This window comes from Neodiprion lecontei, chromosome 3 (assembly GCF_021901455.1).
Source record: "Neodiprion lecontei isolate iyNeoLeco1 chromosome 3, iyNeoLeco1.1, whole genome shotgun sequence".
Lineage (NCBI taxonomy): Eukaryota > Metazoa > Arthropoda > Insecta > Hymenoptera > Diprionidae > Neodiprion > Neodiprion lecontei.
The window spans coordinates 3,253,775-3,266,686 of NC_060262.1; the positions used below are offsets into that span (position 1 = coordinate 3,253,775).

The 12,912-nt window shown below is 40.9% G+C and overlaps 1 protein-coding gene across 2 annotated transcripts in view; it reads left to right on the top strand.

Moving 5' to 3' along the window:
* LOC107221602 (neuroligin-4, X-linked) overlaps nt 1–12,622 on the top strand; it is a 255,690-nt gene extending 243,068 nt beyond the window's left edge. For both annotated transcript variants that reach the window (XM_046733769.1, XM_046733770.1), the window contains 4 exons: nt 5,677–6,010; nt 6,807–7,070; nt 8,065–8,257; nt 10,166–12,622. In XM_046733769.1, the coding sequence (XP_046589725.1) occupies nt 5,677–6,010; nt 6,807–7,070; nt 8,065–8,257; nt 10,166–10,315 (941 nt within the window). In that variant the 3' untranslated portion in view covers nt 10,316–12,622. The remainder of the gene's footprint in view (nt 1–5,676; nt 6,011–6,806; nt 7,071–8,064; nt 8,258–10,165) is intronic.
* Nucleotides 12,623–12,912: the final 290 nt, after the last annotated feature.

The window sequence follows — 12,912 nt, forward strand, 5'->3', positions numbered from 1 at the left end:
CGAGCAAAATGCGAAACGTCAGCCTCGCGTTGGTTCAAGCACACGCAAGCGTGGTCGTGTAGCCGTAGTTGCCGATTTTGCGGATCGTCGTCAAGGCTGCGAAACTCTGCGAAATACGGCGAAGCATCGCTAACGCCAAGATGGCGAGGTATTGAAATTCATTATTTTGCAAAGACGTAGAGTTTCATACGAGTTTCATACAGTTTTGTGTACATCGCCGTAATTGCGTTCCGAATTTCAGCAGTAACCGAAGCATTTTGGAGAAAATTTAACAGTTTCATTTAGGCCATCAGTTTTGTCAAACATTCGAAATATTTTCAACAGGTTGAGCATTCAAATACTGATATCCGCAGCTATAGTTCGGAGCTGAGTCATCAGGAGCTCGCAAACGTTTTTAGGAGATTAAATGAAACGCTCAAAACTCTTTACAGCATGAATTTCATTGAGAATAACGTATATTGATTCTTTGGTTATACAGAACGATTTAATCGAGAACGGGTAAAGGTTGAAATCTATAAAGGTTAAAAAAAATTATTACAAGGGTCGATGATCGATTTTGTAGACTTTTTGAATTTATAAAGTTGAAGTGTGGAAAAGTAAAATATGGAATCGTCAAAGTTGTGACGATTCTATTTGGTTTTCGCTGGCTATATTCTTATTCGTTCTGATAATTCTGCATTTTAGGTATCTTTACCTTGACCTTTTGATCATTTGAAGTTTCTTACTCCACCTTTCCAAATTTTGATATCCTGCGCAATAAATCTTAGCGTCTATGAAAATTCGATATTGTGTCCTGTCCGCTTTCTGACCTTTCTGAATTTTTACCCTGGGGAAACACTTGACTCGATTCAGAAAAAAGCTTCATCAACTGCATACGAAGCGATTCGTAAAAATTTAATTAAATTTTCATCACTGCTTCAAACGACAGTTTGATCGAGTTATTACGTCACACAATAGTGCCAAAGTATATAACGCTTGTTTTCAATGCCTGTATTGTTCAAAACTAATTTTTTAATCGAATCCATTATCAAAACTCTCTTTCGACAGTTTTATCAAATCATCACACAATTCGCAGAAATATTTACCAGCAACTTTTTGAATCGCATAGACCGTTACGGTCAATAAATCTTTTCACATTTTTCTCTCCTCGGTAAAATCTCACACTTTTCATAATACCATTTGAAATATTCCATCACATTACACGCAACGTCGGTGATGAACGCGCAATGAAAAATCTACGTCTGCAGACTCTTGTCATGTACAGTGCGTGGAAAGAAAGAAAAAATTATGCAAATTATATTTTTTCCGCACGTGAAAACGTAGACCCCTATCAAAAACAAGTAAAAAATAAAGATGAAGAGCGAGAGCGGAGAGGAAAGGGGGAGAGGGTGGGAAAGTTTTCGGATTCCGGTGTGCGTCGTCCCCGACGAAATTCCGAATTCCTCGACAAAATTGGCCAGATATTTTCAGCGTCATTTTTCTTGAATTCCCTTCTCTGTCCGCGGTTGGCTTTTCTTTCGCATGAACAAACTCGACTCCCCCCGATTCGAAGGGGATGGAAGGTGAGCCCCGAGACGCGGGAGAAAAACGTGGACTCTTGTCTCCGTTCGCTTCTCGTATACGGAGAGTTGTGAAAAACGCACTTGATATTCAACCCCCGGATTTTCGCGGTGCTTGCGCAGACGCGGAAGAGCGCGAGCTTCGAAATGCTCAGCGAGATGCCGCCGCTTGCCTACTCTTTATACCTATGCCTATTCACCCCGGTCGGCTCGTTCCGCGACGTTCTCCACCCCCGCAACCACCCCCCAACCGTAAACCGTGTGTTCGATGGAGGGAAAACAGCTTGTGAATAGCACCGTACTCGCAGTTCTTAGGATAATAAAATAGGCATTGACTCGCAAAAATCGCTGATCCTCCCCCTTAACCATGCTTACATATAGCTGACACCTCACGGAAACGCGTTGGTGAGTATATAAAAGCTTAAACTACATTCTTCACCGTTACCCGTATGGAAATACACGGGACGAAGACGTCGAGTGGCGGACGATGATTAGGGTTCACCACCGCATGTTTCCTTGTCGTCGATATTTCCGCTTATACAGCCTCTTTTCTCTCGTGCTTGTGATTTTTTTTTTTTTTTTTTTTTTTCTATACTTATTTCGTTTTTTACTCCACCCGGATCGGAAAATATGGACTCGGAATGAAATATCAAGTTATACGTATAGGATATACTTTTAAGGATTGATGGGAGGAGGTATTTTGGATAAAGATATCAGGCGCCATGTGTGCATGCGGGTACATATTTATATGTATATATTTATATATATGTAATATATATACACACACGCACACTTGAATATGCATGCCGGGACAGGGATAAGAAAATCTTATCGCAAACCCTTCAAGGTAGGTTTAAGGTATGTACATGGCCAATGTAGATACATACACGTTGAGAATCGCAGCTTATTGATTTTGAGGGTGAAATGCTGGGGGGACGTGAGTCTTTCATTCCAAGGCCGCATACACCGTTTTTTATTACGCCCATCCCCCATCCCTCTACGGTGAATCTTACGAGGATTCTTCAACTTTGCGGAAAACATTTCGGGGGATAGAACGTGTGTGTAGAAGGTAAAGGTATTATTATTAGGCACAATCTGCACACACGAGGATATATCGGCTGTCTTTAAACTTCGTTGAAACGTGTACAACTTTTTTTTTTTTGCCGAGGGTCGACGGAGGGGGTTGTTTCTTCTTTGTAATATAGAGTTTTAAAATGTCAGAAACAAAATGAAAAAAAAAAAAAAACACTGCCGAACACCGATAAAATGAAACTTTTGAAAACAAGGGTCAGAGTGGAGATAGGTACCTATTGCAAGTATAATTGTAGAAATTTTCCTGTGCTCAAAGCACAGGGTGTGCAGGCTGTTTATGACGTTGCGTTATTCTCCACTGCAAGCTTTTTTTTTAACACACATTTATGTAATAATATGCCGCAGAGCTGGTTTTTGGCTGTAGGATTTGAAGAGACGTGTATTTATTTTTACTCATTTTTCCTCTTTCTCTCTGCAAATGGAGTCTTAACTTACCTCGCGCATTCACTCGCTTCGCTCACGTTGTACGATATATTTAGAGTCGCGTAGCTGGCAGAGCAGTGCGTTCTCCTTTAAATGGCCAGCTGGAGGCGGGAAAGTGAGGGAGGAGAAAGAAAGAAAAAAAGAAAACAAGAAAAAAAGTACCTCCCCGGAGAGACGGGAGTTAGTCGGAGGCCGGATTCCCTTTCGCACGTACCGAACTGAACGAAGGGTTGACGGAAAGGAGGGTGGAGGAACGAGGAGAGACGTGGAAAAAGAAGAAACCGGGGGTAAAAACAGACGAAAAGAAAGCTAGGAGAAGAAAAGGCAAGCATTGGGACCACCATACTTTAGCTGCCTTTCCGAAACAAAAGGGTTAGAAACTCCGAAGGTTCTTGGGGAAGGGGGAAAAGGGACGAAACGTGCGTGTAGGTAACGCGTACTCTCGGCTCGCCCAACGAGAGAGCTTCTGCTAACTTTCCCGTTTGTTTTCCACTCCTCCGCTCCCTTATATCCCACCCGGCAAAGTATCTCCGAATCTCGTTTCCGTAAATTTAGGGGGTGAAAGCGCCAATTATTGATCATACTGCTCCGCGTTCACGTGCCATCAATTTCGATTTTACACTTTCTACACAATTACAAGAATTTGACGGAAAGGGGGAGCATTTTAAACCAGCTGAGTTCTCTCTTTCTTCTTCCCTCATCGATGGTCGATAGTAATTATTCGTGATTAATTGATCCGTAAAAAGGATAACAAGAGGAATAAAGCTCAATTTCAATTATATATAATATATACAGATTCGCCCGAAGTTTGGATAATTTTTATTTTTTTTTTTTTGTAGAAGTAGATAGGTAAACATTGTGTGAATTATTTTGCAATCAACTTGAAAGTTACCGAGTTTTCGGTCTACGAAGAAGTCGATTAGTGTTTGTAAACCGAATGGCAGCCGGTTGAATCTGAGACAAAACAGGTGGATCGATGATACGATTGTTGTTTCCGAAACTCAACAAGGTGGAAATTTGTCTCGAGTTTAAACAGCAATCGGAAGCAACGATATTATCGTATTTGACAAGGCATTAAAGCTGCTCTCCGGTCGGCGATACTCGCGAATGAATAATTAATTACACGGGACGTTGGAACGGATGCTTGGCGTAGAAATTGTTTGAAACCAGGGACAGCTTGAAGGGACGAAAACGGCGGGTACGATATTATTTTGCGATTGTAGTGGAGGCTAGGATATTTGCAGATGAGTTATCCGTTGGTATTGACGACATTTCGCGACTCGTCTTGTCACGGCTTGATCCTAAGCCCCCGTAATCCTGATAAGCGAAGTCCTTGCAAGGGGCGACAAAGCTGCTCTCCAGATCCTTGAAATTTTCGGGAATTTGAGAGCGCGGACGCGATTAGCGCGCGCATTACGCAAGTGGGGGTTTAAAATTGCGAAGGCTGGAAAAGAAAAGGTTGGCGATAAAATATGTATGCGAGGATTTTTCACCAGCGGTGAGGCTGCGGCGACTCGATCTATAAGCGGAGGCGGCCGAGTACCGGACGTTGGCTTTCCACGCCGGAAATGGCGCCCACCCTACGTCCCCTTTATCCGCACTTGGCGATTCTGAATTTTCTAGCACGGGTCATGAAAGGTCAGTCGGACATTTTTCCAATATGGGAAATTGAACGTCGTTATATGGAAAAGGTCGGCTCGGATTTGAAAACGATTTCCATACCCGCACGGTCGGCCCTTTGAATGCTACTCGTCGGTTGACGGAACCGCGCGCCTTCTTCTTTGGCTCGCCAATATTCCGTTGCGCCACCGCTGGGCTTCCCCGAAAGCGAAAGCGAAAGCGAGGAGCCTTCTCGCGAATCTTCTTCAGGGTTCAAAGAACCTCCTCGAAAAGAATGGGATCCGGCTACTTGACTTAACGATGATCAGCTCCGATCCCACCGTCCGGCGTAACTGCGTCTCGGAAAATGATATTCGCGGATATCCGGGAAAAGGAGAAGAGCCCGGGAGGATCAAAGAGGCATCTCTGAAAGCAGCCAGTCGAGCAGTGGAAGCGAACTCTCGTTATACTTGAACCATTCTCTCCGCCGGATGATTCCACTTTCGACTTTCGACTCGTACTCGGCGAGTGATCGTCCCGATCCCCGATACTTGGCACAGGACTACGTACAATTTTCACCCCAAAGTTAACCCCCGCGGTTCAATTTCATGAACGAACACCTCGCGCGATAACTCAGATACTTGCATATAATACACCGATGTATTCCTTCGAACTTTCTTCTTCCGGCACGTATCGAGGCGCCATTTATCAAAATGGTATTGCCGTAGGTAAAATACACACACCGGTATATGATATATATATATATACATACATACATGTATATACGTGCGCGGCAAGGTGAACCATCGGTTGAACGTGTATCGGTATACACGGGGAATAAATCGAAACTTTGAGAGGGTCTAGGAGATGATATTTCACGTGGAATATCGGCGATACCCGCTCCTTTATTTCCACCTCATCTTCCATCGAATATAGCCAACGAAGTTCTACCCTCATTGTCAGGGTGCTCGAGTCGTATGATAACTTTCAATTTTCGCCGCAGGTATGAAGCCGAAGATGAAGAACCACTACAGGGCCCATCAGCTATCCGTCTGGCTTCGACTCGTTCCGGAACTACATCGCGCCGGGATGGAAGACGTCGAACCGAAGCACAACCTCTTTCGAGGCTACGCCGATCCCGCCCTTTACGACGGTTCCGTGAGGCCTGATCCCCTCAGCAGGCTCGGCGAAGAGTTCAGACGCGTCAATCTGACCACCGAACCTCCGACCACCACGGACTTCACCATCACTACCTGCGTCAGTCTCATTCAAAGCACCAACCTGCAGAACGCCAATAACGCGAGCACCGATACATTGGCCAGCTTAGACGCCGCTGGGTGAGTACCACAACCGTTGTGATAAAATGAGTCCGTTAAAAATTTAAGTGATCCGATATCCAGGGGTGAAGTTTCAGTTGGCATTCGGGAGAATAATTTCACCCTCCGGATACGACGATATTTATACTCACAAGACTCGATCGGACGGTGTCGGGACACTTGTACTAATTGGTTTGTCCTTTTTCGTTTATCCTTCATCGTGCTTGCGATGCTTTGCCAAAAGTCGTTTGTCCTAGTGTTTACTGAAGAAATATCGTCGGAAGTTCGAGTTCACGTCTGTTATTGTTCCTGAATACGATCATGGTTTGAGTTTAAAAATATGTAGTAAAAGCTAAGGACGCACTGTTTTTAATCAAATTTCACACACGTGTATAAATCGTTGTACAGTATTTTTATCAGGAGTACCGATGTGGGGTAAAAAGTGCAAGTGAATTACGAGAGATTGGTGAGATTTAACGAAGCTGTTATATACGTTTGTTTGATCAGAGGTTCGCGTAGTCGTCTGTCGATAAATTAATTATAATCTCTTCGTTAAAGAACCACTCGATAAATGGGAACAAAAGTTTATTGTCAGGGACATGACTGGCACTTGAGAGAACGGGGCTTTTAATAAACTACTTTATGGATATAGTATATATCGTTACGCCTCTCCCTCTCTCTCTCTCTCTTTTTGTCGGAGAGAGAGACTTATACCCAACGAGTCTGACGGGCTGCGGCACTCCGCTTCTTTTCACTTCTTCGGCTTCCATGAAAAATGAGTAACTTTTAATTAAATAATTAAAAATTCCCGCTTCAGGTACGCGGCTTACTCGACAGCCTTGAGCGTAACGATCGCCATCGGCTGTAGCCTCCTTATACTGAACGTGCTCATCTTCGCTGGCGTTTACTATCAAAGAGACAAGACGCGGCTCGAGGTCAAGAGTCTTCAGCAGCAACAAATGATCAATCAACAGTGCGGACCCAGGGGATTCAACGAGCTGAAGCAACCCCCGCCGCCCCATTCACACTTTCCGGGATCCGGACAAGTCATCGTTGATGTCGAGAACGAGATGCTGCGAAGGTATGGATCGAGAAACTTTTTGAAAATAAAATCAATGAAAAACAGAGACTCGGATCAAATAATTTTATTGGGATTTGACGAATCTCGTAAAAAAAACAGTCCACTTGACGTTAGAAAATAAATACAAATCGTTCATTTTCAAACGAAACAATTCAATTGTTACTATAGTAATATGAGACAGTTTACATCATCAAGCACTCCTGTTTAATGCCAGATTTGTACAGTTTTTCCAAAAAATTGAATTATCATATCAGTTGTACTTTTTCATTCTTCGTTTCGCAATTCATTAGTTTGAACATTGTTTTGAATCGACTGTATATATACGACATATCCGTAAGGAAACGTTCGTTCCGATTTCTACTTCGATTCTACGTGACTCCGGAACATCAATTCGATTCTTCCTCCTTTCTATACGGCTGAGCGAAGCAGTGATACTCGAAGTTTTTGCGAGATTCCCAAGACGCTATCATCTCGCAATTAATCAAGACTGCGGTTCGAGATGTTATCAGACGAGCAGAACTAGAGCTGGTTAGGCACACCGGAATTATACAGAAGCGTGTTTACTTTTTATCCGAAAAATCTAGCCTCGAATACGGCCCGTGATTGCTTGAAAGAATCGCGGTGTAAGAATGAAGAAAAATTTTATACCTTCCCGCAGGCAAGGTTAAACATGGCCATGATAATCAAGAGCAACCGTCGTTCACTTGAGATAAGAAAATTTGAGAGAGACAATATACGGTATATAAGACAATGGTAAATCCAAATCGAAATTCAGTTGAGAACGTTACCGTTGATGTTTTTTTTTTTCTTTTTCTTTTTAAAAATACTGAGACGAATCGCGCAGGTAGTCGCGGTAAAATCACCGAAAACGAAATGCGGAAATGTTTTCGTGACGAAAATTAGGGAGGGAGGAGAAGATTTTCACGGTGGTATCTAATGCCCTCCCCTCGAGATAAGCGGAATGGTAATTTTATCCGAAATTTCTGTTCGCCAGGAACGCGATGAAGGCCCCTCCGAGCAGTCCAAACTCGCAACTACTACAGCAGGGACAAGTAACCCACACATTGCCGCACCAGCATCATTATCAGAAGCAACATCAGCACCAGCAGCATCATCAGCAGCAGCAGCACGCGACGTTGCCTCGAGCGGCCGTCATGCAGGATATGAACATAAATACACAAATGCAGGTGGGTACCAGGATCGTACGTTACACGGTCGTGAAATTCTGAAGGAAAAACAGATTCCCAAGTTCCTTCATTTTCATCTCCTCACCTCACGCATGAGCGTTACTTTCCCGAAGAGTTGTTCTCTCAACGTTTTTTTTTTTTTCTTTTTTTCTTCTTCTTCTTCTTCTCGTTATTCCACCCCTTTCATTTTTCCCCAGCCTCGTTCCTCCTAGCTCCCTAGGATCTCTTTATTCTCTGACTTGCGCAGCTGAGGTACGTGCAGCGTTCAACCCTTCGAAATGCCCATTGGAATATAGATCGAAAATTATTAAAACGGTATATGCACAGTCATTGACGAATACTTTTCCCTGATACCAGTTTCCGAGACGAGTTTCACATCGGTACAAACACTCGTGTTGCTTTCAAGTTTAATCACATCAAATTCGAACGCGATTATGGCTCCGAGACGTCGTATGCCCACAAAGAGAAGCAATCGGTCCATATGGCGTGCGGAATTAAGGCTTCTGGTTCACTGCTCTCGAGTGAATGAGTAGAAGCCGTGTTTCCACAATCGATACCTTCCGAGATGAACACTCCTTATATTGAATTACACAATGCAACGAGGCTGCTGTACAAACCACACGCGATTTTGATGATGAAAGGTTTCTTCTTCCTCGAACGACTGGATACAGTGCAAACGAAACGATTGATACGTTCCGAACGTCTACCGAATGGTCTTCAATACTTTGCTTCATCTTCTCCTCCACCTCCTCCACCTCCCCCTTCTTCTTCTTCTTCTTCTTCTTCTTCTTCTTCTTCTTCTTCTTCTTGTCATTTATATCCACGCACTGAAATTGGTTCATCAGATATTCGGTCTGACGAATATTTATAAAGCGGACAATGGAGTGCAGGAGGAAAGGGGTTTGAGAGGTGGAGGGGTGGAAATTGGATGGTAGCAACTAGGAACGAAAGTGGGAATGAACCGCATCAAGGATGTGTATGTGTAGCACCTGCGGAATTCGGTTGTCAAAGAAAGACATATCGCCGTCCCCGTTTCGGAGAGGAACAGCGTACCTACATCGAAACTCCGCTTCGATTAAGGTTTTCCTCTAAAAGGAGAGCCTTCATTCTTCAGCCCCGAAGAGCCTGTCAGGACTACTACGGGTACTCGGAGAGTTTTTGACAAGTACATATTTTCCCGAGCGTTGAAAGGCGGGGTGAAGAAAAAAAAAAAAAACTCGGGCTACTTTCTTTTCTTTTTTTTTTGTCCTTTTCTTGTTCGTTTTATTTTTATTTTTTTATTTTTGCTTGCTTTACCACCTCAAATTTAATATCCCTTGGCTGCATCGCGATAACGAACGATATATCTACTCGATGAAAACTTTTCTTCAGCTCCGCCTATCCAGTGAATAAAAAAATTCATTCAATTCTTTTTTACACAGAAGCTTTTCTATAACCCGATCGTTTATCCGAATGAGAACCCTTGAAATCTGTTTAACTTCCTGCCAACCAAGTTCCTCCTGCGAACGTTTTGCATCGAAAACCCCCCGCGGGTAGGAAGTTGCTAGGACTCTTTCGGACTTCATTCTCTCTCTCTCTCTCTCTCTCTCTCTCTCTCTCTCTCATAGTGTCATAGTAGTTTAATCGTTGGATTTGTGTTCCTTCACCTCCACTAGTGTTATTTTTATTTCTATCGTATTAGTGTGTACTTCCTACAAGTCTGTCTTTCTTCTTTTTAATCCAACGAATTCAAATCATATTATTCCGCATGGTCACGAACATCAAATCATCTGATTGGCCTTTATCTTTCATTTCCTTTTAATTTCTTTGTCAATTTACCTTATCATTCATGCCTGGTACGATAAAAATTGTACCTATCTTATTCTGTTCTGACTGTCACGTTTTTGTTTTTTTTTTTTTTAATTTCAGGGACCTCCGAACGGATCTATCCACTTAACGATTCCACGGGCGCCTCCGCCGCCCCGAGCAAGAAGTCCTCCGGAAAGTCAGCCGCTGCTTCAAGGTCCGACGGTTTCGAGCCGCGTTCCACAAACGGCGATGAGCGAGATGAGAGTCTGATGTATGGAGCCTCCTCCGAAGCCGGTAGTGCCGGACGTCCTGACCGCGTCAACCCTTCTCTAGGAATGTGGGAAATTTTAACGAGATTAAGGAATGGCAAAGGGAAAAGGGTGAAACGGAACTGCAAATTACGGGTTGATGTAAGTGCGAAGGGTTAGGCGCGGTTTTGATGTCGGGGATTTTCCGGCGGGTTGTTCCCTGGACGGAGGAGGAAATTTGGCATTGAGTATCAGGGGGAGGAGGAACACGTTCTTGGACTCGTGGAACTGAAAAAAAAATAAACAAGTTACCAAATGTCGAGAAAATTTTTTTTTTCATCTCAGATACGTTATACTTTTAGGGAAATAAGAAACAATCGTGCGTATAATAATGAAAGAAAAAGACACTTATCCACTTCTTTTGTTGCTATAGTCTACGATACTGTTGAAATACAAAAAAAAAAACAAATGTGAATACCAGCTGCAGTAGCTGTTTGAAAAAGGGTATCTTATATACATGTATACATCTAAGTGGTGCGAGAAGCGCGAACAATATGTGTGTATGTACATATATTTGGACAACTGCAACGCCTAAACACCGGATGCAAAAATGTCTTTTTATTTGACTCGCTTCTGTTTTTTTTTTTTCTTTTTTTTTTCAAACAGTGAGTGCTGATGTAAAAAATTATTTAAAATTTAAGAAAGTGAATAAACTGAACAAATACACTGTAACTACGCGATTAATCTACACTGTGGGTAAACAAATTACTCCATATGTAGGATATTTTGTGTGCAGGTAAGTTACCTACGGTATACAAATGGATCGAAAATCTCGTTACCAAAATAATTGCCAAATGACAATCTGCTGAATTGCAGAACGGATGGATTAGGTGCAAAAATAATTATTAATATTAAATGGTGGAAGGGAGAAATTATTAAAATGAAGTAAACTGGAAAACTGCAGTGTAAAACAACGTGTTTTTATTATACATAAAATATAGAGGTACATAATGAGTAAAAAGATGTTAGATGTTCCTTGTAAATATAAAATACGTTTACCTGTTATCACGGCAAAATGAGTAAAAGTAAAAAGATAAATAAATAAATAAATAAATGAATAAATAAATAAAACAATAAAATAAAATAATACGGTAGTTCGCTAAGATTGGCACAGTGGGGATTATTGTCATTTATCAAACATTTTTTACCCTCTCCGTAACTTGTCGAGGTTTTTTTTCCGACGATTTGACGAATATAACAACGCATTAATTTTCTTTTATTTATTAATTATTTTACCTTGACTTCACGTACGCGTAAACATATGGTATACATAGGGCCGTAAGATAATATTTATAATAATAATAATAGTGATGATTAAAAAAATACGATATTACGATTAGTATTTAAAGGGGAAGAATTGAACTGTTTGACACGCTATAGTTATACACTGCCACAAGACTTGAAATGATAATTGAAGATGAATTGAATGATTAATGTATCTGATGAGAATTCAAACATCAATTTGCAGCGCGAAGATATTTAGAAATAAGTGAACATAGGTAAATGATGAATTGGAATAATAATCAATTGTAAATATTTAAAATGGCAAAGAAAATAAAATTCATATAATATGTTGTAAGGAAATTGAGAATTTTTAAAATTTAAAACTTAAAAATAAAATTAATATAATATTGTATAAGTAAATTGAAAATTTTAAAATCAGTCACGGAGGATAATAATTAAATATCGTTCGGTGTTTAAACACGGACCACAAATTGAAGGCAGCCGTATTAAAAAAAACTACGGAGTTGTATAATTTAAATATTATATCATTTAACCGTAATGTTTTATACCATTAAATTTTGAAGATTTGACATGAATACAGAAGTTATTTTAAAAAAATAGAGTAATGATAATAATTGAATAAATTATAAATTGTATATGTAAACATAGGTGAAATTCAAGCCGAATGAAATCATAGAAGAAAATGGATTGTTATGAGTGGGTGTTTGATACATACGTGAACTTAATGATATCATGAAATGTGGACAATCTGTTAAACATTACCAATGATAAAAACAAACATATAAAAATACAAAAAAAAAGGAAATTTAAATGATATTGTATATGATATTACGGATAATAACGGTACGAAAAGGTTTACTATCACCACGTACGTCGTTTATTTAACCGGTGTCACGTGTGTCTAGATTTTTATCCCCGTATTGATTTGTTGATCAGCGCATACGAGGCACTGAAATGTTACGTTGAAAGTTTTGTTGTCAAACTGTAAATATATATAACAAAATATATGGAAATATTAATTGGACAACGATGATTTTTTCCCTGCCTTTACCATTTAAAAGGTGATTCAAAAGCTGCGTTGAAAACAATAAAAAAATAATCATAATAACCATCGTATCGATGGTAATTTTTTTCCCGAGATCAAAATTCCTCTCCCCATATCAACCAATGTTCCAAAAAAGTAGCCAGCTTGTGAATCTGTCACATTTATTCAAGAGCGTGCCTCCGGACACTAGATGCATAACTTATCAGAATCAATAGTCGATGGTTGGACAGGGTTTGGTCGATTCGCATATTTAGTCGAACAAAAAATAA